This window comes from Mesoplodon densirostris, chromosome 1 (assembly GCF_025265405.1).
Source record: "Mesoplodon densirostris isolate mMesDen1 chromosome 1, mMesDen1 primary haplotype, whole genome shotgun sequence".
Taxonomy (NCBI): Eukaryota; Metazoa; Chordata; class Mammalia; order Artiodactyla; family Ziphiidae; genus Mesoplodon; species Mesoplodon densirostris.
Window position 1 is genome coordinate 190,339,605 of NC_082661.1, and position 27,134 is coordinate 190,366,738.

Consider the following 27,134-nt stretch of genomic DNA (forward strand, 5'->3'; position numbering starts at 1 on the left):
ACCCCGGTTTCCTCCCAGATTCCAATAAAAGCTAACCTTCCCTTTGTTCCTCAGATTTGCCTATGGTTTGCCATGGTTTGCTTGTCCCGAATAGTAATTCCTCTGCTATTCCCTCTGCTAAACTCATCTTTGCTTAATAATAATTGTTGTTAATTTTATTTATGTTTGGCAGACTCTTCCAGAAGCACTTCATAATGAACAAAGAGGTCTTGCCCGCTCATTTCTTTGTAAACTGAGGTATGACAAAATAGCTGTTAAGTAATGGTGAGAAGCTGGGAATAAAGCCCGAGGATATGGCTCGCCCTCTGAGACCGATTATATTTGAGTTGTTAAAGCCAGAACAGAAGAAGCTAAGAGATGGTCAAGGCAAGCACTGAAGGAAGGGGAATGAGGACAGCTATTACCCCACTTTACCACAACATGCTCCAAACTCATCCTCCTGCCCCCACTTCATAAGGTTGAAAAGTTTAATGAGGAAAGAGCCTGTATTGGTCATAAAGTATAATCTTTTCACTTTATTTTTTCAAGTGCAGCTCTTCAAAAATTTCCTTTAAAAAGATCATCTGTAAGGAAAAAAAATGTGCTTAATTTAAACACTGATTTTAAACATCCCCATAAGTGAATGAACAAAACATCAGGCTAGGTTTATAAACTCCAGGAGATCCCTGCAACAGGAAAAGGTGGCCTGTCAATAGGTGGCTGCCAAGATGATTTGATTTTAGGGACAGCAGAAAGGACTCCTGCTTTTTTCCTCATGTCTTTCCTCTCACCTATGGCCGCACTGATGCCTGAAATCAATTTTGAGTGTCCTGGGTCCTTCAGTGTCTGTCTGATCCTGCAAAGGAGCTGGGCCTCCCTCACTGTGACTTTGGAGACACACAGGTCTTACCAGATATTTTCCCCTCTGCGTAAGTGAAGAGGTAACGCTTTGCCCTGAAAGCAGGTTTTAATCAGGGGCAAAGGGCACTGAGCACCAGAAGACTAGCTTTCATACAAACAATTCAAAATAAATACTTAAGAGTGACATTAACATGACACAAATAACAACCATACACTCAATGCCTGTCAGATGCCTGTATAATGTTAAGGATGCTACTATCTTCTAGGAGAAATACCAGCCTATGTCCTCCTTCCCCCATCCCTAACCGCTGCCCTCCCCCCACCAAAAAAAAAAACTTTAGCAAACCTTCATAGCATAGGTGAATTCACTCTCTGCTTTTAACTCGCGTTTCTGATCCTAGTCATGTACTTGTCTGGGCTGGCAGCACTCATTACCGTAGTATAAACTGTGTAGCTGAAAATGAGAGGAATTTTAACATATACATCATTTTCTCTAATATTCCAAAGAGGGGAAAAAAATCCGAAGCTCTTTTCCTAATACTTGGGACCCAGGACAAGAATACAAATAGAGACCCACATGTCAGGCTATTTAAAAGTTATAATTCAAAAGCAACCACACAAGTGTTCTTTCCTATGTTGACAACACTGTGGAAGGCCAAGTTCAAAATTCTCAGACTCCCCAGAGTTCCACACTGTGGCAATGAGGGAGAGCTGGCCTTGGCCTGCAGCCCTGCTCTGCCCACCCCACATATGGCATATATGTGGACACTCATCTAGGCTTCACGCACCACCCCCAGCAAACAGCCATCCCTTGGCCACCACCAGGCACAGGATGTCCATGAAGGCTGCACACCACCATCAGGAGACCAACACCCAGGGAAGTGGACCACACAAGCCCTGGAAATGGCTTGGGTGCTGTTCAGGACGAGAATTCCAGGGTTCTGGGTACTTGGGCCAGACTCTGAGTGGATTCTTTATATCATGGGAGAGTCAGAGGAAGGCCAGAGTGGGGCCCCGAAAGCTCAGGGATCAAGACAGGGGGTCCACTGGCCCAGATCTAAGGATGAAAAGTACAATGTCACTTACTCAACATTCTGCAGAGCAAGAGACCCAAATAACTTGTGCACATGCACATACGCATGCACATACACACTGAGGCTCCTACCCTTCACTCCCTTTGACTACCTTTTGCCCCAGACACCAGCTGGGATGCCTGCTCAAAGCATTGGGAGCGGGGCAGTTTAGGAATAGGCACTGGCACCCCACAGCTGAATCAAACACTGGGCTGAAGACAGCACTATGAGAACATGAAAAGCTTGTCCAAGGGGAACAAAGGTTCCCTGAACAGGACCTCAGCTGCTTATTTACTTTAGTCATAATTTTTTTTCCTTCAAAAAAAAATTTTTTTTTTTGGCTGCGTTGGGTCTTCATTGCTGCGCGCAGGCTCTCTGTAGTTGCGGTGAGCGTGGGCTACTCTTCGTTGCCAGCTTCTCACTGTGGTGGCTTCTCTTGTTGTGAAGCATGGGCTCTAGGTGTGCGGGCTTCAGTAGTTGTGGCACGCGGGTTCAGTAGTTGTGGCTCGCAGGCTCTAGAGTGCAGGCTCAGTAGCTGTGGTGCAGGGGTTTAGTTGCTCCGTGGCATGTGGGATCTTCCTGGACCAGGGCTCAAACCTGTGTCCCTTGCAGCAGGCCGATTCTTAACCACTGCACCACCAGGGAAGCCCTTTAGTCATAATTCTATTCTCCATCACTGTTTTAATATTGTCTCTGCTTATAGCCACAGCAGAGGATGGAGTTCCAGGGCAGGGGACTGTAATTTTGTAGCATAGCACAAGGGGGCAGCATAGAGATCCTTGCTTCTGTTCAGACATTTCTAAATATTAACCTCACACACTGAACAGACGTAGCTGATGGTAATCATTGCATGTAAAAGGCCTGAGAGTCAGGGATCTGTGTTATTTCTGGTTCACTGGTGATAATCATTTAAATGTAGATCCTGTTGGGTTTTCAATTATACAATAAAGAAAAATGCTTCTTGGTAAACTGTTTATAACTTCTGACAATTCTATTTCGACAAAACATTCGCCATTTAAACATTCATAGCCTTTAAGTCAGTAATCCTACTTCTGGGAATTCAGCCAAGGAAAATAATACAAAAACGGGGGAAATGTACAAATATATTTATTTCAGAGTTTTAATAGAGGAAAAACTAACAACTGGAGAATCTTTAATTCAATTATACTACATTCAATTGGTTATGATGCAGCTATTTAAAATTATAAGGGCTGTTCACAGCATGGAAAATGCTTTATTAAAATAAATATAAAAACTATTTGATTATACTATTAATCTTTAAATGAAATATTTATCATTTATATAACTATTTAAAAAACTATAAGAACACAAAAATAGGTTAACTATTTTTTAAATGACTATTAAAAAGGCAAAATTGTGCCCATCTGGAAAGGGTAATGGTGAGTTGGAGCTCACTCCTACAGGCTGGTGAGAGTCAATGGTTAAATATGCAGGAAGTTTATGAGCCAACTGTAAGCTTGAAATAGGCCAGGGTGAGTATTTACACCAAGGAAATCAATAAATGCTACAAATCAGGAGAGTCTTTTGTTTTTGCTCTCTCTGCCCTCAAAGAACTAGTTCACTAGCATAGTGCTAGGTATCATTTGTGACCCAACTAGCTCATTTGTTAGAGTGGGAAATACTGATCTGCTTTTCTGTAGAAGATTGTTTTAGCTGTTAGAATATCGTTTATGGAATTAATTTTTTAGCAATAATCTTTTTATCTGGACATACTTAAAGAAAAAAATTTCAAAGAGATATATTCCTATTACAGTGCAAAGTGAACAGAGTAACACCAGTTTTGAAAATGTCATTATACCTAAGGAATCTTAGAGCACCCAAATATACAAAAGTTAATCTAGAGGCCGTCAGGAAAACTACTGTTTTATATTTGTGTGAAAGAGGATCATTTCAAAGAAAAAAATCAATTGGGTATTTGAAACTAAAAATCCCTTTACAAGTTTTATCCATATTAGGCTATTTCTTGAAGAATACCATTTTTGATATTCTTGCCTTGAAGAAAGAAGGATGTTGAGAAAGTAGGAAATGCTGGGTTTTGGAATTTATGGAGGTAAAAGAAGGAGATAAGACTCTGTGATGACTTGCTGCCTCTTCTATTTTAGGCCCTACCTCACTGAGCTGGTCTTGGGCACAGAGAAGGCGATCAGGCAACACCTTGAGGGGCATGCGGCCACGAAGTGCGGGCTCTTGGCCTATTCAGCCGTGCTGTGATGGTGACGGCGGACCTTCAGAGTTCCCTGTACAAGTCTGGTGGGGTCTGCGTCTCAAGTTTAACTAACCACTTCCTGTGGCAGTGGCAGTGGCAGCCTGGCCCAGCGGTTCACCTCAAAAAAAAGGAGGTGGGTAAAATCCCAGGCTGTAGACCCAAGAAGCCATTGCTCACAGAATGCTACTATCAAGGGCACAGGCTAAAAGGGAAACATTAACTTAGGCACTGAATCAGCTGTGAAATGAGCACGGGGGTAGCAGAAACTCCCCGGGAAGATAAAGGAAAGCCAAAGGTATCTAAAGCTTAGTACTAACAGTGAAATTAAGGAGCTCCCAAGCAGCAAAGGTGGTCCCCAGGTAGACGGATTTAGGATGAGCATGTCATGCCCTCCTCCTTCCAGATCACTCTATCCTCCTCACCTTTGTTTTTCTCCATGGACTCCTCACCTGACTTTTGCTACATTTGTTTATCTGTCCCTCCCTGCCAGTAGAATGCTGGTCCCAGGAGAGCAAAGAGTCTGTTTTGTCACGGCTGGATCCATAGCACCTAGAAAACCTGCTCTGTGGGAGCCCTCAGATCCCTGCTGAGCCAAAGAGTGCAGGAGAGAGTCTACTGTGCCACGGTGATGTATGAACAGACGTGCTTAACATGTCACTTACTTGTTATAAACCGGAAACACTGACAAAACCTGCATAGGAGAAATCATATTAAAAATGATTAGAAATTCGAAAAGATTCATGCACCCTAATGTTCATATCAGCACTATTCACAATAGCCAAGATATGGAAGCAACCTAAGTGTCCATCAACAGATGAATGGATAAAGAAGATGTGGTGTATATATACAATGGAATATTACTCAGCCACAAAAAAGAATAAAATTTTGCCATTTACACAACATGGATGGACTTGGAGGGCAATATGCTTAGTGAAGTAAGTCAGACAGAGAAAGACAAATGCTGTATGCTATCATCTATATGTGGAATCTAAAAACAATACAAGTGAATATATATAGCAAACAGAAACAGACTCACAGATATAGAGAACAAACTAGTGGGAGAGGAGGAGGAGGAGAGGGGCAAATTAGGGGTATGGGATTAAGAGGTACAAACTACTATGCATAGGGACTTCCCTGATGGCGCAGTGGTTAAGAATCCGCCTGCCAATGCAGGGGACACGGGTTCGACCCCTGGTCCAGGAAGATGCCACATGCCATGGAGCAACTAAGCCCATGCACCACAACTACCAAGCCTGTGTTCTAGAGGCCACGAGCCACAACTACTGAACCCGCGTGCCACAACTACTGAAGCCCATGTGCCATGTGCCCTGTGCTCTGCAACAAGAGAAGCCACTGCAATGAGAAGCCTGCGCACCACAATGAAGAGTAGCCCCCGCTCGCCGCAACTAGAGAAAGCCCGTGCACAGCAACAAAGACCCAATGCAGCCAAAAAAAAAAAAACAAAAACCGAAACAAAACTATTATGTATAAAATTAGCTACAAATATATTATATGGTACAACACAGGAAATACAGCCAATATCTTATAATAATTATAAATGGAATATAACCTTTAAAAATTGTAAATCACTATGTTGTACACCTGAAATTTATGTAACATTGTACATCAACTATACCTCAGTAAAATAATAATAATAATAAAAGACTATTAAAAGGTAGGAGAAATACACGCAGAATATCAATAGGAATAAAATAACCACTGAACACTTCGGTGTATCTTGGGGTGACAGAGTTAGACTTTTGAAACCTTTCTCTTTTTTTTCTTTTAAACAAATGAACACGTTACAACTACGCTTTTTTTTTAACATGCAGAAAAACTCAGGTGAAGATGATACCTTAACCTAAATGGTTACAAGTTCAGAAAATGTTTTTCTTTTAAATGTTTTCAACCAGGTAAAACTTCTACTCTAATATTACTTGATTTCAGAAGAATTTTTTTTTTTAAATCACTATTGAGAAAGACACCAAACATCCTGGGTAAAAGCTAGACATCGTGACACAAGTTACCTGAAAGAGCGTCTCCAGGCTGAGGTTTCCCTGGCCCGTGGCATTAAGAGCTTTGATGGCAGGTGTTCTGTAAGGACAATGGTCAAAGGTCACTTGGCACTTCAGGAAACTCTGAGTCCCACAAGCTCTCATTTTGGGAGGCTCAATGCAAGGCCTAGCCTCATTATCTCCCTTTCCCCCAAACAGACTCTGGCCCCCATGCATGTTTGCTACCTTGTCTCAAATCACCATGTGGAATTAATTCAACCCCATCTGCTCAAGGAAGCCAGGATGATGAAAATGTTTTCTGTGAATTGAACAGTTGCCACCAAACACACAGGTCAGTAAAGCCAAGGAAAAATATATAACTACTTGCCTTTTGGGGACGCACTGACTTATAATTATAGAATTTTCAAAATTAGAAGGGAAATTAAAGCCCCCCAAAAGCTTATTTATTTAAGTGCAGGGAAATGTTTTCCTTCCCAAAAAGTCTCACATAGAAAACCATGAACCTTGTTCCATCCTTTCCTTTTACAGATGGGTGAACAGAGGCCCAAGAGGCCACCCAGTGAGTCATCAGCAGAGCTAGTGGTGGAATCTAGAACTCCTGAGCCTGAGGCAAGAACCAACCTTGTCTTCCCAACACCCAGCCATCTGCCAAGAAGCTCCTTGCCATGCTCTCCACCACATACCACACTCTCCCATCCTGGCCAAGGGCTAAGGTACATTTTCTGGGAGGGGACAGCACCTATAGTCCTCTCCAGTTCCCGTAGCAAGAGGAGCACATTCTCCTGACCGCAAGAAAACACTGCAAACCAGGGAGTGTTTAGAGACTACCTTCGGTCATCTCTCTTAGGCACTGGCTTCCAATGGTCATAATTTGTCTCAACTCGGAACCACCTGCAACACAGCACATCATCTTGTCTTAGCCAAGGTCATTTGGGACACAGCTAAAGAAAAAGTATAGAAAAATTAAAAAATACCTTGTTTCACCAATTAAAGAAAAAAAAAAGATTACTGATACAAAATGACCAGAGCCTTTAATTCTACTCACGCTCCATTTAAAGGATCTAGAGGCCATATGTCTGCTGGGCCATCTCTGTTCCTTGTGATGACCACTCCCTCCCGGGGGAATGTGCCACCAACAATGTAATAAACATCAGCAATAAGGGGAGCCTTGGCCAATTTGTAAACAGCTGCTTCAAAGTTTTCTGATTCACTCAGGGTCTGAACAAAAAAAAACAAACCTGCATTAGCATCATCATATGCGGCAGTTATCCATACCAACTGATGGACAGCTGGTCCAAAGCACACTCTCCTGCTATATTAAGCCATGGCTATAATCTTCAACTTCTGTGACCACATTCTCTTGTCATCAGGGCTCCTGAGATGGAAAAAGCCTCGATGGAAAGCCAACAGCAGCAGGGTTTTTCTCACAAAAGAAGAGAACTTTGACAAGTTCTCTTTGGTGAGAGACCCAGCTCACCAAACACAGGCTGCATGATTTCGAGGCAGATCACCCTCGCAAAGATCTCCCCATGCTTCTTCATTCATTTGTTCTTTTAGCAGATATTTCCTGAATGCCTGCTATGTGCTAGGCACTGTGCTGGTGTGGGAACAGAGCCGTGAATATGATGGACCCAGTCCTTGTTCTCCCCAGACTTCCAAAGATGAAAGTAAAGTCAACAGGCAATAGTGACACAATGTAAGTGTCAACACAGGAGAAGGAGATGCTGTGGAAGTCACAGCAGGGGACCCATCCTTACCCAGGCCATTGAGAAGGTCCCTCAGGGAGGTATCGCATGAGCTGAGGTCAGAGAGACAAACAGAAGTCAGACCAGAGAAAACCATGGTTGTGGGGTTGGGAGTGGGCGTGGGGAAGAGAGTTGTAGCTCAATGGAATAGACTGGCAAAGGGCTGGAGATGAAAGACAGCGTGCTGCATTAGAACATCGAGCTGAACTGGGCTTCATCAACACTTCCATAGGTCTGCGGCATGGATGGATAAGAGGATCACTTTCCAAATATTCAGCTTCCACGTGTGCTCCTTCCTCAAGCTCATCTGCTCGAGAACGTCCTGGGTAGAGGGCCAGCCCCTCCCACCTATACCTTCACCAACACTCTTCCACCACTTTTGGAAAGGACAGCCATCCTGCTCACCCATCCTGAATAGTGCCAAAGCACAGTGTCAAGGGCGGGGAGAGGGTCAAACAAAAGAACAATCCAAAACATTGGTGTCTGCAAAGGTGCCATCGTTCAACACCATAAACCATTAACCACGGCAAGCTCTGCGGATGGTTCCCTGCCTTATACATATCACTGTTAGGGTGGGGGATTTAGACTTGAGTTGGTTTGTTCTAAACTCAGCAAAATTATAAGTGAGGCAATAGGAGTGATGGAATAGTTTTTGGATTACATCACCTATAGCATCCCCCAACTACTATCTAAGAATTCATCGCCTCTAACAGAATTCTATGAGAACAATGCAAAAGAACATCAGTAAGAAATACTGAAGGCAGTGGTGCCTGATTTCATTCACCCAAGTGGCACACTCAGGGGGAGACGGGTACCTTATCTATCTCAGGGAATGGAGGAAATGGGCAGTGACTGCTAATGAGTACAGAGTTTCTCTTTAGGGAAATTAAGATGTTCTAAAACTGACTGTAGTGATGGCTGCACAACTCTGATAAGTACACTAAAAACCAGTGAGTTGTATACTTTAGATAGATGAATTGTATGGCATGTGACTTGTATGGCATTACCTCAATTAAATATATGTCTACCTTATGACCCAACAATTCCACTCTTAAGTACTTCATAACCAACTGAAATGGATATATGTTTACAAAAAGACTTGTACAAGAATTTCTACAGCAGCCTTATTCACAATAGCCCCAAACTGGAAACAACCCAATGCCTATCAACAATGAAATGTATGAATTGTGGTATACTCACACAATTGAATCTTCTTCAATAAAAAAAAGGAATGAGCTAGTGATACAAGCAAGGATGAATCTGAAAAACATTATGCTGAGTGAAAGAAAAAGAGTCCATATACTATGATTTCATGTATACGAATTCTAGAACAGGCAAAACTTCCTATAGTGATAGAAGTCGGAGTGGTGACTGGGGGAGGTTGGGTGTTGGAGGAGGTTAGAAATTGACCGGAAAGGAGCACTAGGGAAATTTCCAGGGACATTTGGAAATGTCGGCCAACTAAACATGGTCACTCACCATCTGCCTCTACAAGGATTAGGTCACTAGCCACTGCAGTCGCTGACCTTCAACACATCCTGAAAGGAGTTCAGGGTGGAGATCAGGAATAAAGCACTCTGTGCTCTGGGAAAAACTGGCAGAACAGGTCTTCAGATAGTTAGATATTTTCAGGAGAAGATTTTATGAGCCCAGTTCTTGCATCTCCTCGTACCTAGAAAAGCACTAAAATCATTAATGGTGACATCTGCTCCTTGTGACCAGCAGTGAGCCTCAGCCAAAATGTGTGCCTGACTACACATACCCTCTTCACTAAAATCATATATAACACTGACCACTCCCCCTACCTCTCTGAAGCAGTTTCTCAGAGCTATGTGAAATGCTGTCTCCCAGACTATAGTCCTCATTTTGCCCCAAATAAAACAACTCACAGCTCTCATATTGTGCTTTTTTTTTTTTTAGTTGATACACTCTATATCTTGTTTTGTTGGTGGTTACATGGATGGATAAATGAGTGTGTAAAATTGTTAAAACACACTGAATTAAACCCTTAATATCTGTGCATTTCATTGTATGTAAATTATATCTAAAAATTTTTTTAAATCACTGGTGTTTAGATTCCCCTAGATTGACTGATTGATTGATTGATTGATTTGTGTGGCTGCACCAGATCTTACTTGTGGCATGCAGGATCTTTGGTTGTGGCATGTGGGATCTAATTCCCTGACCAGGGATCGAAGCCGGACCCCCTGCATTGGGAGCACAGAGCCTTAACCACTGGACCACCAGGGAAGTCCCTCCCCTGGATAGATTTTAAATTATAGTTGTATTTTTAAATGTCAACATGTACAATACACTGGATTTCTGCAGCTTTTTAATCTTATGATGAAATACTTTAGAAGTCATCTTTAAAAATATGTGAAAGATGCATAGTTTGTCAACATCTTTAGGGAATATTTAAGTAAAACATTTAGGAGAGGGCTTCCTTGTTGGCACAGTGGTTGAGAATCTGCCTGCCAATGCAGGGGACAAGGGTTTGAGCCCCGGTCCAGGAAGATCCCACATGCCGCGGAGCAACTAAGCCTGTGCGCCACAACTACTGAGCCTGTGCTCTAGAGCCCACGAGCCACAACTACTGAGCCCGTGTGCTGCAACTACTGAAGCCCATGTGCCTAGAGCCCGTCCTCCGCAACAAGAAAAGCCACCACGATGAGAAGTCCGTGAACCGCAATGAAGAGTAACCCCCAGCTCGTCGCAACTAGAGAAAGCCCGTACGCAGCAACGAAGACCCAAGACGGCCAAAAGTAAGTAAATAAAAAAATTTATATAAGAAAAAAAGTTTAGGAGAATTTCAAGTCCACAGGGGCTTGATCATTTAGAGCAGGACAAGGAAGGGCCAAAAAGGCTAAACCCAGGCAGGGCCAGATCCTTTCACCAGAGATGTGCTCCTGAAAATGTGCTTTCTGTGGTCAGATTACAAGTTATATGTGGCCTGGAACCCTGCTGACTAATAGCGAACCTAAAGCTGATGTTCCTTTTGTTGTGTGTAGAGCTACCTTCTAATGCATTTGTTTTGCTAATTCAGATACTTGCAAATGGAGATTAAGATATCTGCAATTGGAGATTCTAAAAGGAAGGCACATCTATATCTGTAGAAAAACATATCCTTTATCTCAATTAGCTATTGTGGAAAACTCTAGCCTATGACAAAGATTCTCTTCTTGACCGAACTCTATCCAGGCTCCTGGAGCCCTCTTCTCAACTATGCCTTAACCTCAGCCTATAAAGACTTGGACAAACACTATCACAGCTTCTGACAGCTCAAGGCCGCATTCTTACGATGACTGCAGCCCCCTTACAGTGCCTGCCTGAAAAAACTCAAGGCTTCCCAAAGAATTTACAGCTAATACCTGAAGATAGGGCCCCTATGTCCCAGTCTCTGCGGGAGGGTAGGAGGCTGACTTACTTCACATGGACAACTCCTTCCTTTCTACTTTTGCTTATTTTTCACTTCTCTGATTCTACTGTGCTCCCCTCACCCCCTCCCCATTCCCTCATTCTCCCTTTAAAATATTCAGTCAAGTAGAAATTAAGTTCCATTCACGCTGGACAATTTTCCCTATTGCAATATTATACTACTGATAAAAATCTGTCCTTAACACTTTAACTAGTGTCCCGCTTTATCTTTGGTACTTATTATCAGAAAAGGTGATAGGCATTTTGTAAACCTTTAAATGCTTATTCTTGTCAGGAGCTTCTTACATTAAAAACAACATTGTTAAATGACACAGCATCATAACATGAACACAGTTTAGAACATGACATTAGGGTGATGTGGGCTCGACAGTAAAAATACTCACAGTGCGGATCACCCAGCTGACCGGTGAGTGTCTCTGAAAAAGGGCAGCAATCATATTCTCCCACCACCAGCCTTTATCTGCCAAGGATGGAACAATAAGTATATGCTCGAGTTGCTGCCCCAGAGCCACGTTTTAAAATTCCTAAATTTTGTTTCTTTCCCACAGTACAAGTTGATGTGGGAGAAATGGTGGTGGATGAAGAGTGATTTTATTAGCAACCAGTTTTCAAAGATGAAGCCCAAATTTTATGGCAACATATAAACATGTATATGTATATGTGTGAGTGTATATGCATGTATATGTGTATTTCATATGTGTGTATGTATGTGTGTGTATATATAGTCTTTTACCTGGAAACAATGAAAATTATGTTAAAGGAAATCACTCTATTATATTACTTCGTGCAAAATGAAATTATGTAGCTAATAAGAAAAGTGACTCAATGGTATTTGGAAGGGCTTCCCTGGTGGTGCAGTGGTTAAGAATCCGCCTGCCAATGCAGGGGACACGGGTTTGAGTCCTGGTCCGGGAAGATCCCACCTGCAGCAGAGCAGCTAAGCCTGTGCGCCACAACTACTGAGCCTGTGCTAGAGCCCGCGAGCCACAACTGCTGAAGTCTGTGCGCCTAGAGCCTGTGCTCTGCAACAAGACACCACAATGAGAAGCCTGTGCACTGCAACAAAGAGTAGCCCCCGCTCGCCACAAGTAGAGAAAGCCCGGGTGCAGCAACAAAGACCCAAAGCAGCCAAAAATAAATAAAAATAAAATAAATAAATTTATATAAAAACACAGTATTTGGAAGACTGTAGAGCACGTATATATTTCAGAACTTTAAGTAAGATTTGGGCTCATTTATTTTAATGCTTTTTAACATCTTTAAAATTATCTGTAGGGTATTTCCAAAGAAAAATTTTCATTCAAGCAATATGCATTTCATTCAAGAAATAAGCATCTACTAGCCACCATATCCAGACTTGGTCCAGACCCTTGGAATTTAACAGTAACCAGAAGAAACTAGTGTACCATTAAATAACAAGGTTTTGATAACCATAATAAAGTAAAACAAGAATGTAATCATGAGTGACAAGAGAGGACTCCTCTGAGAGGAGCGTAAGGATAGCCCCTCTGAGTTATGGACATCTAGCTAAGGCGGGCAGAGCATTCCAGACAGAAGGCATAGGTGTCAAGCCTAAGGCAGGAACAAGCTTGGCAGCTGTCAAGAAAAAAAAGAACGCCAGTGAGGTCCAGGTGGAGTGAGGGAGAAGGAGAAGCATAAAATGAGGTGCTGGAGGTGATCACGTAGAGTTTTTTTTGTTGTTGTTTTTTGTTTGTTTGTTTGTTTGCGGTACACATGCCTCTCACTGTTGTGGCCTCTCCCGTTGCGGAGCACAGGCTCCGGACGCGCAGGCTCAGCGGCCATGGCTCACGGGCCCAGCCGCTCCATGGCATGTGGGATCTTCCCAGACCAGGGCACGAACCCGCGTCCCCTGAATCGTCAGGCAGACTCTCAACCACTGCGCCACCAGGGAAGCCCGATCACGTAGAGTTTTGAGGTCAGAGTCAGGGCTCTGGATTTGTCACGTAAAATGGAAAGTCAGGGACTTCCCTGGTTGGTCCAGTGGTTGAGAATCCACCTTGCAATGCGGGGGACGCCAGTTTGATCCCTGGTCGGGGAGCTAAGATCCCACATGCCACGGGGCAACTAAGCCCGTGTGCTGCAACTACTGAGCCCATGGGCTCTGGAGCCCGTGCATCACAACTAGAGAGGAGCCCACGTACCACAACCAAGAGCCCACGCGCTGCAACAAAAGATCCCATGTGCCTCAACTATGCAGCCAATAAATAAATAAATAAAAATTTTTTTTTTAAAGAAAGAAGAAGAAATGGCAAGTCATGGTAGGTTTTAAGCAAGGGAACAACCTGATCATGCAGCTTCAGGGTGGGGAAAGTACAGGGGGGTGAGAACAGTAGTGGGGAGACCAGATGGACAGCTAGGCAGCAGCACAGGTGTGATAGCCTAGCAGGGAAGGTGGAGAGAACGGACAGGGAGAGTCTCGTTTTGGTGGTAGAGCTGACAAAGCTTAGGGACCGAGGGGTCAAAGGATTCTCCTGGTAGCAAGTGGTTCAGGAGAAGTGCCATTCCCTGAGACATGGAAAATTAGGAGAGGTGTAACTTTGGGTGGAGGAGGTTACTAAGGGCAGGGAAAGGGGAAAAGAAAAGAGCACGAGATGTGCTTGAACATGTTAAGTTTGGGATGCCTAGGAGACATCAACGTGGAGATGCTGAGCAGGGAGTTGGACACTTCAATCTGGGGCTCAGAAGAGGGCCAGCCCAGAGATGCAACAACAATCACAGATACGTCTATGGCCCTTGCTCTGTGCCAGGCATTGCTCTAGATACCTTACATACACGAACTCATTTCATCCTACAGTGGCTATTATCGTCTCTGTTTTTCAGATGAAGAAACTGAGGCACAGAAAGGTTGAGCACCTTGGTCATGATCACCAGCTAGCAAGTGACAGCACCAAGGTATAAGCCCAGGCGGCCTGGCTCTGGGGTCTGAGATCTTATCCGCAGGTGGTTAGGTCCCCCCCACTCTATGCCATTTGTTAGTCCTCCTCCTTTTCTTATCCTTATTCATATACTAAAGGCACTGTTGGCCCTCTCCATAATATCCAGAAACTTAATTGAAGATCTTAATTAGCGCTATTAATGAAGAGATGTTATTTTATCATTCAGGCATTTTAACTCAGTCTTCGCAGACTAAAGATATAACTAGTTTTCGTTAGCTTAAGGTCTAAAAAAATTTTTTAAAGAAATCTGACAGTATTTAATTAAATGTGTATGTAAAAGAATAACTCAGTTACTTTTAAACTGCTCATACCAGAACTATCAGTTAAATAATTTGAGTCACAAAATGATGGAAACAAAGCCCCTTTTGTTTACACATGTTTACAGTCATTCTCTGTAAAACTTCAGTAACTGTCATGCTGTGGTTTGGGTACCACTGGTTGAGAATTAGTCTCACTCACAGCTGCCATTTGAGAAAATGATGAAGAAATACATGAGGATAAAGAACTGAGTCCCTTGGACATTGATATATCCTTAACCAGCATCTTCCTGGTCCAGCCTATGTAAAAAGATAAGAATACATCAAAGGAAACAACAAGTTGATCAGGGGTTCATCAGATGACCAACACTACACTTTAAGAGGCTCCATGTACCTGTCTTTCTCCTTTATTCAGCTGTAATTCCTGAGGACAGAGACCAAAGCTGGCTTATCTCAGGGTTTCCCACATATTGGGAAACTGAGTGGTGTCCCCTGAGATTTAGGGGATGGCAGTGGGGTTATTTAATAGAGCAACCAGGCAAGGACCCAGGAGATCAATTTGAGAACCATCTCTCCCATCAACTAGCTGTCCTTTTATCTTGCAGCCTTAGTTTCCTCCTTTGCATAATGGATGCGGTTCATAATATCAGCCAGGCCTATCTAATAGGACTGTTGTGAGGGCCTAATGAGAAAACTTAGGAGTAAGTGCACAGAAAACCTTAAAGTGTTTTACTTGTATAATGCCACCATATATCCTCTGATTACTGCAATAGCTTCCAGACAGTCTTCTGCTTCCATCTTAACCCAACATGATCTAGTCTCTACAAAGCAGCCAATGATAGTTAAGAATATAAAGGTAAAACAGATCTGTTCACTCCCTGGCCTACACTCTTCCTAGGGCCTCCATTTTGCTTAAAACCCAAACTCCCCCTCATGACCCTGCACCATGGCCTCAGCCTTCCTCTCTGTCTCTACTGTTGCCACGGACCAGCCGGAGAAAGAGGATTTCACCGCCCAGGGTCAGAAGGGAAGGGGTAAGGAACTGAAATAGCACCAACGAATGGGGTCAGAAGGACCAAGACAACTGATGGTTGCAAGGCAAATTTTATTATGCTATAGTTGCAGATTATATAGACTAGAAAAAGGGAGGTTGGTTGCCAGATGGTGGGTTACATCATCTACAGACTGTCTCGGCTTCAAGGTTAACTTCCCTGGGAGGAAACCCATAAGCCCAGAATCATCCAAAATAACCTGCACGTGTAGGGGGGAGACAGCTTTGCTTGTCTCATTTTACATTCTTTCTGATTTCTGGGCCCTGGTGATTTATCTCTCATGGAATGAAACAAGGAGGGGAACAAGTAGGCACAGTCCCTCCGAGCAGCAGTGGCATGCCTGGCATGTCCGCAGCTTGCTCTCAAGGCCGACCGTTTCCCACATACTGTCACTCCCCACTTACTCCATCCTGTAGCCACATTACACAGTCTTTTGTGTCTGGAATGCACCAGGAATGGTCCTCCCCCAGCTTCTGCACACCTGGATCATGTGAGTCAGGCCCTCCCTGACCTTATACCTGCAGCACCTGCTGCACGCCCTCCTTCATTCTCTATCACATCTTTCTGTTTTACTTTCTTGGTAGCATTTATCAGTAGCTGAAATAATCTTCATTGCTTACTTGCACACTGCCCACCTTCCCCCACTAGAATGGAAGCATGTAGCGTGGAAGGTGTTCCATATGTTCTGTTGGGTGAGTGAATGAAGTACTTGGATAAAACTGAACAGGGATAGGGCTAAAAGTGCTTGGGAGTTTGTTTTGATTACCTCGTTCGTCGCCAGAAACGGTAAACTTGTGTGGACTCTGACCAGTCCATAATCCTACATAGCCAATAAAGGTGGTTCCTGTGAAGGCAACCTGAAATCAAGAAATAAGGCATCATCTCAACACTCCAACCAAATGTACATTGCAATCGCCTGTTTTGTCCCACAACTTCATGGATTGTTTTTTTCTTACAAGTTCCAACATAATAGAATAAAAACTCTGAAATAGCCTTCTAGAAGATTTAACTTTGGGGGTCCATGGATAGAAGTCAGTGGATCTGTGACCTCAGATGGAAAAAGAAAAAAAAAGGTACATCTTTATTTTCACTAGCCTCTCACTGAAATTTTACTCCCTCTGTAATGCATGCATGCAAGAACTCATGTAGTCATAGCAGTGCGTGTGACTCCATCACCAGGAGAAATTCAAGTATTTTCACATACATAATGGCATCATACCTATGTTGATATGGTATACATACATATCTTGAAATATCAGTCATACTTATCACTACTCTGAATTTATGGTAGTTTCTAGACATACTGCTAAGTTTTACCAGTTAACGTGTTAAGAAAAAGTATAATATTGAAATGGCTGTATTTCAACATAACTGGTTTCTTCACAATCTCATGAATTTTATGTATTTATGAAACATTATTTTGAGAAGGGATCAATAAGCTTCATCAAAGGGCTCCTCGCAGAAAAAAGTTAAGAAGCTCCATCCTAGAAGTAGCAAATGGGCTTCCATTTAAAAACTTATGTTGACTCGATTATAAGAGGTTAATATCATGCATCTTACAAGCCCTGTTGAAGGGGAAACAAGTGAGACGGTTTGTCAGTAATAATCAAATTTAAATTTTAAATATTAAAAAATTCTTTTACATACATCTTTCATTTAATCCTCATGATTATTCCATGAGTTGTTGGGATCACACCCACTTTTCTTTTTCTTTTTTTTGCTTTGCTCCCACTTTAAATGAAGGAAATGAACTCTAGTGATTACAAGACACCACTATATCCCTGAGGAGAAAAACAAACTCTATCAGTTATTTCAGATACCAGACACCCAGCTCACATGGTTCGGTAAAGATGAACTAATACTTCTGTATTTTGAGAAATGAACGGGCCTAGCTTACTTTTTTCCTAGAAATCTGAATTTTAAGTCAGTAACTTTGCATTTAATTGTTTATTTCTACCTCGTCTGGTTGTAAAATAAAGTGGCTAAATTACAAGGGGAAAATGCAATGGTCTTAATTTCATAAAGGACCTCTTCCCTGAGACTCAATGAGGGTCTTCCATGAATTTTCCCCATTTCCATTCACGGCAGTAAAACAGAAATAAGTCTACCTCACTACTAAAGCCCTTATAAAACATAACTATAGGGGAAAAAGTAATCACACAGTCACTTCATTCACATGGCACACCAACCCTCACATCAGTGTTACTCTTGAAGAGCCAGCAAATTAAAGTTACAAAAATCAAAATCCCTGGTAGTTTCCAAGATAGTTTATAACACGTAACTACAAATAATGATAAGATATTATTTGTATGATATTGTATCTTGTAGCTGTGAAAAACTGTATTTCTAAATGTCTACGCCTTCCAACCGTCCGTGCTAGGTCAGTTAACATAAACAAAGCCCTAGCTGGGGCAGGAGACTCTAATTTACAATCTGAGTTTTGGGGAGCCAGCTACTTGAAGGCTGAAGGCCTGGGTTTTGTCCCACCTCTGCCTCATCTCCTCGTGTGATGTGGAGCAAGTTAGTCTCCGTAAGTCTCGGCCCTTTCATCTGAAAAATGAGGACAGAAATGTTGACTTGAGCCTGCCTCGCAGGACTATCATGAAGACCAAAGGAATTCCTGTATCTGAAAGTACTTTTAAAACTATGAACACTAGATAAGAATAAGGGCTTAATTATTGGATGAATAACCTGTTCTTAATTTAGCAAAGCAATTTACTAGCCATGAGCCCTCAGCAGAAAGACAATACCCAAGTGTAAACTGTTAAATTCGGTAATAATAGCCTGAGCACTGAGATAAGCCACACCAATAGACCATTTCCCATGAGAGCTCCAGGAGAAACAGAAACAAGTGAAGCAACACCTGTTAGTTAGGGTGAGTCTAGAGGGAACAGTTGAAATTATTTTTATTGCATTTAATCTTTTGTTGATTTTTAAGAATTTTTGCTCATTGTAGAATAATGGAGAAAAGCATAAAGTAGTAAAAATAATTATTGTCCCCTATTATTATTCAGTAATAATTACTAACATTTTAGCAGCTGTCCTTTCAGAATTTATTTTCATGGATATTCTGTCATTGCTATCACTTAAAACCATTTTTGAAGTAAATCTTCAGCTATAAATTAAATTGGTAATTGTGGTGAAGTAAAGGAATGAAACTGGGAAAGTAGAAACTTTCACCTTAAATATTTCTGTACTGTTTGAATGTTTTATGAGAAAGTTTTTGTTTGTAAAAGCAGATGACCAACTGAGTATTTAGTGAATGAGTTTCTAGTATTTGTGACTCAACCCCTAAATGCAAAGAACTAAATAAAGTCCTTAAACAGTGTCCCCCCACCAAAGCCAAGATCTGACTTTTGCATTCTCTGTTCTGTTTCATGCAATGACATGCTTTGTGTACACAATGAACATTGATTACTGCTATCTCTCTAGATATTTACACAGAAATGTGACAATAGTACATACTAGGTTGTACTTTTAAAGGAACTATGATGAAAATAAAATGATGTATACGTATAATTTCTTAAAGATCAAAAATAAGAGTAGTGTGGGTCAATTATACTTTTAGAGTGAAGGACTATTTATTATTTGGCCACTATTTATCAAGCATCTACCATATGCTTTGCATAGATTACTTCATTTAACCTTTATAACTATCTCCACAAAGTAGTTATTAACCTCTCTGGGCTGTAATCTGCAAAATGGGTTTAAGTAATTTCCCAAGCTCACAAAGGAAGTGACAGAAGCAAACTTCAAACCCAAGACTGTCAGATCCCAAAATTAGGTGTTCCTAGACATTACACTACCCAGCCCCTCTATGCTAGAAGCAGCCTGAACATGGGAAAGCAAAGGAAAGAGCTGATTTAGCATCATAAATGGAGACCGATTATTCACCCACAGAAATTTCCCTAGGGAAAACTGATTGACCTCTGTAAGTAGATTCTCAATAATAATAAATGACCCTTGTTTCTACAAGCATACTTGATGTAAATCTCTCTTATGGTTTTGTTTTTCCAGGAGATTGATTTTTTTTCTATCTTAAATTGATAACACAGTTAAGCTGCAGACCATCCAAGTGACGGCTAACTTGGGTTGGCAAGTCTCTATGATTTCTGAATCTTACACTGTACGGACTATACCTGCCCATTCTTTATGAACTGCACATCCACTGTCAACTTGCGTAAGAAATTTCCAAAAGAGTAATCCAGATTCCGGCCATGATAAATGTTGCCTTTGGAGTCCTGAGCCACAATACTGGTGCAGAATCTGGGAAAAGGGAAAAATTCAACATAAGTGAACAAGAAAAAGGAAATGAGTTCTTCCTTTTAAAAATAAGTCCTCAAATTAAAACAGCTTTCTTCCTTATAACAGACACATATGCTATATAATCCCTGTGGATCATAATTCAAGATGAAAAAGACAACTGGACACAACTCAACAGCATTTGTTCAGTGTTACTAGACCTCTGCCCTCAGCACACAGGACACTGAAAACATATTGAATGCAAATTTCATCCTAAATCTAAATCTGAAACGGACTCATTCTGGGCTCAGCGAGTTCACTGAAATTTGCTTAGTCCTCTGCTTGGCAGTATGTAGTCTATTTAATACACCATTCAAGGCTGGCTCAAACTAAACCCTCTCTTCTCTGGATTTCTGAGAGCAAGCACCATGGAAACTAACTATTTTGCTCCACAAATTGTTTCACTTGGTCTCCTAGGAAAAAGGGTGAACTATTTAGGGGCTTGCCACTTTCCCTGTCCCCCTTAAAGCTCCCTGCAGAGAGCTAATAAGAGAAAAGGATCTTTTAAGAACTCCCAGCCAGAGAGATATATTTTGAGGAAAAGACGAAGAGGTTTGTTAAGATGTCCAAAGGTTCATATTCTCTGAGAATATGTAATGTTATGTAAAAAATACTTGAATACATCATGTCCAATTCTGGGACAGGGGAAAGATATGTATACACACACACACACACACACACACACACACACACACGAAATATCCTGAAGGATGGATAGTCATTTCTGAGTAACAGGATTGTGGTTAATTTTCTTTATACTTTTCTGTATTTACTAATTTTCTATGATTACATATTGTCTTTATAATTAAGAGAAAACAAATGTTACCTCCTTTTCTGTTTGTTTAAAAAAGGAAGCTTGGTCAGATTTTAATTTTTTCCAAGGTCTCTGATTTTCAAAGAGTTCACATCAAGAAGCAAACTGATCAAACACTGGAAGTCGCTAAAGCAAAGTTTGTAGACTCTCAAAGGTGATTTTTCAAAACTGGAGAGACAATTCTTTCATGTCATGCCCAAATGTTTTGGTGTGAGGTGGCCCACAAGCACAGGGAACAACTAGGGAGCCAGGCTCTGCTTTGGGAGATGCACTGCACTGTGCTGGGGACACGCGCTTTTAGCAGCAACTCTGACCACTCACCGTGCACCTGACTTTCAGCAAATTGTCCCCTCTGAGGCTTGGTTTCCACATCACAAAAGATAATACAATCTCCAGTGCCTCATACCCAGTAGGCTCAATAAAGCGTCGCTAGTCTTACTTAATCTGATTCAAAAAGCCTTATACCAGAAATGAGGACAAAACATTTCCTTTGTTAATGCTAGTGGAGTCTGATGGTGCTTTTTCTTGCCAGGCGATTCAGTATATACCTTAATATCAAATCCAAAAGTTAGAATTTTTTTTACTAGAATTTTTGCTCTAGTTGATTTGAATACAGTGACTCCAACAAAGGAAGGGGAAAATGAAAATAAATTGATTTTTTTCACTGAGAAAACCACATGTCAGAATAGGAAAAAGATGGGGGTAGGAGGCGAGGAATGGCAAAATTAACTTAGGTCAATTGAAAGGCACTTTAACACATCTGTGTCTTATCTGTGTCTTAAAATATTTCCCTGAAGAGGAAGGCAGTCACAGTGCTTCTTAACCCACTCTACCTAGATGTTCTGGGAAGATGGCAGCAGGCAGTAAAGTTTCATTATCCACAGGAAAAAAAATTTTTTTAAACATCTTTCGGCAGCGAGAAGCTATAAGTATCTACAAGATGTTACTAATGAGTCCGGTCTGGTGGCAAAACAGTAAGTCCTGAAGACAGAAACCAAGTCAAATCTCTCTTAATTCCAGGACCTGTTACTGAGCCCACAGACTTGAGGCTCTCCCTGCACTTTGCCTGGGATCAACCACACACTCCGTATTGCTTTCCCGTGTGTGTGCCACAGTTGATCATGTCCACTCCAGGTACCAAATACTGGCTTGCCCCTACTAGCCAGAACAGTGTAGCCTGTGACCCCAGCCCTGGAGGCAAAAGGCTGAAAAAGAGGAACCATGATCGCTAGCCATGATGAACATGGAAAGTCAAATGCAGGGGGACAAATGAATGCTGGCACAGCCCCCTGCATTATAAGGCTGGGCAGTCATTGGATTAACTTGAGTGGGATTATTCCAAGACCTTCCTGGGAAAGTACATGTTGAGCAGAGTTTCAAAAGTGGGATGCTACCTGGATTGATGAAGGGAGAAAAAAGGGGACTTCAGGTAGAGGAACAGTTCAGTGTTGAGGTCAGAGAAGCTGCTTTCCTTCTCGAAGCTCATAATCTGCTGCTCAGCTTTACCCAGAGAAGCAAAGAGGAAGCACTGGTGGTTTCTGGGCAGCCCGGTCACCACCCTGCTTTTATTACACTGAAAACATGTCTCCTTCCACTCAGATGTGGCAGGAATCCGGGTCAAGTCTCAAGTTAATCCGCGCTTGCGCGGGGCACTCACGCGGTGGACTCGTAGGCCAGGTTAAGGAGGATGCAGTCGGCCAGGTTGAAGTTCAGAGCGTCGCACTGGCCGCGGATCTCGTCGGTGAAGGGCTGGGGCAGGAAGAGCTCCAGCTCCCAGACCGCCTTTCGGATCAATGCGAGGACCCATTTGGGGACATTATCCCTAGAAATGAAGAACCACGAGAGTGTCTGATCTGATCAGAGGTTCGGAGGGGTGTGTGTGTACTGGGGGAGAGGGTACCTAAAGCTCTCATCCTTAGGAGTGAGTTCTAGGTGCCTCGCTTACCCAGAGAGCTCACAGTCCAGGTCCAGCAGGCATCACCCAAAACGCAGTGTCCAGAAGAGAAAAGAACACTCCGAGAGAGGGAAGTAGGGCGACCGAGAGTGGTTCCCAAAGGGGTGGGCCTGGGGGCCCATGAGGCCTGCTAGGGGTGCGGGGCTGCGTCCCCTACTCGGTAGCTGAGCAGCCAGCCGGGGCGACAGCCCGGGAGACAACCCGCGCGCCACCCTGATCCAGAATGGCTGGTGGACTGGCGTGCCACTGGAGACACCGAACTTGAAAGTCAAACCAGCTGCGCGGGATCATCCCCAGCCCCGGCGCTGCCTGGGGCACTAGCAAATGCCAGTTCTGGTCCCCGCCACCCCCGCACACGCCAGACGCCCGGGGTGAGCCGCATGGGGTGGAGGGCAAGGCTGTCCGAGAGGGAGGGGAGGGTCACAAATCTCAGTTTGACGCACATTTGGCAGCAAGCATCAGGGCTTTGCCTCTCTCCGACCCCCGCCCGCTCCCCCTGTCCTACGCTCACCCGATGATACGCGCCATAGAGGCGCGCAAGAAGTCGCGGTCGAAGTGCTGCAGCACTGGCAGCCAGCGCAGCTCGGGGGCCACGTCCAGGCTCACGTTGAAGAGCGGCGGAGCGGGGGACGAGGCGGCGGCCGACACCCCGGCCCCGGCCAGCAGCAGGAGAGCCAGGGCCGTGCGCGTACTCGGACCGGCGGCACTCATAACTTGGGCGGCCTCAGTTGGACCCCTGCGGCCGCTGCCCGCGCACTGGGGAAGCGCTGGAGGAAGAGGAGGAGGCGGAGCCTGGGCGGAGCGGGGAGGGCTGGAGGCGGAGCCCGCGCGCCGCTTGGCCCGGCTAGTCACGCGGGACCCGGAACGGTGAGGGGAGCCACCTCCCCAAGTCTAACATCTGCGCTTCTCGCTCCAGTGCCTCCGTGCCACGCCCCTGCCCCCGCCCCCGGCCAAGGGTGCCGCCCTGCTCCAGGTCCCCCGGGGGCGCTAAATGCGGCCGCTAGCTTCTAGCCCCCGAGTCTCCGCCCCATCCCACCCACGTGGGCCGAGAGAGCGTAATCGGCGGCCTGGAGGGCGTTTACGAAAATGGTTTTCAGCGGCGAAGAGGGAGCCAGGAGAGTCCTATTGCGGTAGGAAGGGCCTTCCCACCCCCGCCTCATTTGCTCTTATTTAAATTCTTCAAAGGTTTATCTGGATTTTATAAGGGGAAGGAGAGCTTTTTCAGTTCAGCAGTCCCACTTCTTTTCAGTTACTTTAAAAAAGCTAGAAAGGTAGCTAACATTTACGTGCAAAGTGTTTTGCCCACTCTGTGTCATTTGACCATCAAAACAAGCCAGAAGATACGTTCTCCTGACTCATCCCTGTTTTCCTGATGAGGAGTGTTATGTAATTTGCCCGCGGTCACATCGCTGGTGAGCTAGCCTCAAAGCCAGACTGTCAAAATCCAAATTCCACTTTCACAATCATTAACCTGAAGCAGCCTCACCTTTTCGCCTTCCCAGTTTGGGAGACAAAAGGTGTTAGGCTCAGGAAAATCACCAGACTTAATAAGGGTGGAACATTCTTTAATGGTTAGCACGGTCGTCCTTAGGTAGAGTAAGTGTGTAGGGGAAACTTGGAAAGTTCGCTTTTTTCAGCCCCCTCCCCCAACTAGAATACACCATCACTACCTCTGATTTTTTCTCTTTTTTTAAATTGAAGTATAGTTGACTTATAATGTGTTAATTTATGCTGTACAGCAAAGTGATTCAGTTATACACGTATATATATGCTTTTTTATATTCCTTTCCATTATGGTTTATCACAGGATATTGAAGATAGTTCCCTGTGCTGTACAGTAGGGCCTTGTTGTTTATCCATCCTTTATATAATAGTTTGCATCTGCTCATCCCAAACCCCCAATCCATCCTTCCTGCACCCTCCTCCTCCTGGCAACCACAAGTCTGTTCTCTAGTTCTGTTTCGTAGATAGGTTCATTTGCACCATATTTTAGATTCCACTGACTTTTCCCATTTTTGTGGCTTACATGTCATTGGGCTAAAGTTTCAAGCCTCTGTTCCCATTTCTTCCTGGTCTTTCTGTAAAATTTAAGACCCAGGTGTTAATTTGCTGATTTGCAAAGCCTGAGTAACAGCAGTTGCCTGCTTAAGCCATAGGTGCATTGAGAGAATCACCAAGGGAGCAAACAGATTAGCTGGGTTCAAAGAGATGTGCTTGCATTGAAAAAAAAAAAAAGTGACTTCCTGTCACTTCAAGAGTGATATTAAAAAGATAAAAATTAAAAACAAATGCAGAATTTTTAAAACAACCATGATAAAATGTATTCAATGAACAAATCTACAGTGTGGTAAAATAGGTGTTATTCACAATTAAGCTTAACTAAATATAATTTCATAAAATCTATTCCTCTATTATTAAAAAGTTATACATATGTTACAGGACAGTTTAAAACAAAGATAAAAGGGAGATCTGGAATAACAAAACTATGAGCCCTCTCCCTTCTGCTGCTTCTATATGCTGTGCAGATTTCAGAGATGCTATACACTGATTTCATGGTTTATTTATGGAACTGAATCTACAGTTTAAAAGATACTTCTGTGGAGCGTGCAAGAAGGTAGATGATATATCAGAAACATGGGATATAATGTTTTTATAGCTTGCATCTCATTTTGTTCAGTTTAAAAGTAGTGTGGGGACTTTCCTGGTGGTCCAGTGCTTGAGTCTCCGCGCTCCCAATGCAGAGGGCCCGGGGTTCAATCCCTGATCAGGGAACTAGATCCTGCATGCCACAACTAAGGCCCGGGGCAGCCAAATTAAAAAAAAAAAAAAAAGTAGTATGGTAGTTTTAAAATAGATCTACATATTCTTCAATACGCCTCCCTTCCAATGGTGGAGCCTAATTCCCCTCCTCTTGACTGTGGGTTACATTTAGTGACTTGTTTCTAACATGTAGAATATAGCCAAAGAAGTAATGGTGTCTGACTTCCAAGACTAGGTCACAAAAGACATTTTGGACTCCTTGCACTCTCTCTCGGATTGCTCACCCTGAAGGAAGCCAGCTGTCGTGTTCTGAGGACACTAAAGAAGTCTTATGAAAAGGTCCCTAACTTGAGGAACTGAGACCTTCTACCAAGAGCTGGAGAGGAACTGAGGCTTCTTCTTACTAACAGTAGTATGAATAAGCCATTTGGGGAGTGGATTCTCTAGCCCCAGCTAAGCCACCTGAAATTCCTGACCCACAGAAACTGTGAAATAATGTTCATTGCTTTAAGCCACTAAATTTTGTGGTGTTTTGTTATGCAGCAATAGATAACTAGTACAGATCTGGGTAATGCAAGTGGAGTGATAGCAAATACCTAGAACCGTGGGTGTGGCTTTGGAACTGGGAAGCTAGAAGGAAGATAGTTTGGTGATTTCTTACAAAACTTAACGTACTTTTACCATATGATTTAGCAATCACTCTCTTTGGTATTTACCCAAAGGAATTGAAAACTCAGGCCCACACAAAAACTTGCACATGGATATTTATAGCAGAATTTTTAAATGGCAAAAAAGTGAAAAAACCTAACTGCTCTTCGGTAGGGTAATGATAAATTGTGGATTTATGGATAAATAATGGAAAACTATTACAACAGTTAAATGATAGAATCTTCATTTATCCAGAATCTAATGTTGAGTTATAGTCAGCAAAAGGATATATACAATGATACTATATACGTAAAACTTTAAGATACTTACTCAATGATACTTTTATTACACACACACACATACATATACATGCACAAATATAGTAAAAAGAAAAACCTAAAGGAATAATAGGCATCAACTGCAAAATAGTAGTTATCCCTGAGAAAGGGAGAAAATGGCTGAGTGGGACTTCAGTTATACTCTTAACATTTTATTTCTTTAAAACAAACCAAAAAAGGTAAAAATTAATATTGAATAAATCTAGGAGATGGATATGTTTCATTATTTTCTATATGTTTAAAAATATCACAATTAAAATGGTAAAATGTTTCTAAAATTTTTAAAAAGAGGAAGATTCAAGTATCCTTAAAGTAAGTTGTGAAGTATCATAATTTATTCTTAGTTTTCATGTCATCCTTTTATACTTCCCCTTCTGTAACACTTTCCACAATTAGGTTCCCACGTCGTCTTAATTTTCCTTTACCCCTTAGCCAAATTCCCTCTTAAAGCACTCCTGGATCTGATCTTACTATCTAAATAATAGGAATACTAGGTATACCAAAATTGGATCTTGTTATAAGAATGGAACTAGAGGTGTTTTATATTTAAAAAAAAAAAGGGGGGGGCCATTGGCACTCCTGATTCTCAGGCCTTCAGGTTTGGACTGAATTACACCACTGGCTTCCCCAGTTCTCCAGCTTGCAGACAGCTGATTGCAGGATTTCTCGGCCTCTATAATCTCCTGAACCAAATCCTATGATAAATCTCCTCATATA

General features: G+C 42.7%; 1 protein-coding gene across 2 annotated transcripts; it reads right to left on the reverse strand.

Moving 5' to 3' along the window:
- Positions 1–489: 489 nt before the first annotated feature.
- On the reverse strand, positions 490–23,431 carry NAAA (N-acylethanolamine acid amidase). 2 transcript variants are annotated; one of them, XM_060092878.1, is made up of 11 exons: positions 23,183–23,431; positions 22,375–22,539; positions 19,741–19,867; positions 16,368–16,458; positions 11,719–11,795; positions 7,201–7,373; positions 6,984–7,046; positions 6,168–6,234; positions 4,803–4,831; positions 1,187–1,294; positions 490–563 (listed from the first exon to the last, which is right to left on the reverse strand). In XM_060092878.1, the coding sequence occupies exons 1-10, from the start codon at positions 23,380–23,382 to the stop codon at positions 1,219–1,221; spliced, it is 1,068 nt and encodes a 355-aa protein (XP_059948861.1). In that variant the 5' UTR covers positions 23,383–23,431; the 3' UTR covers positions 490–563; positions 1,187–1,218. The 2 variants fall into 2 exon arrangements, with proteins under 2 accessions (XP_059948861.1, XP_059948870.1); XM_060092887.1 differs by lacking the exons at positions 490–563; positions 1,187–1,294; positions 4,803–4,831 and adding an exon at positions 6,381–6,453 and having other exon boundaries at positions 6,166–6,234.
- Between the last annotated feature and the right edge of the window lie 3,703 nt (positions 23,432–27,134).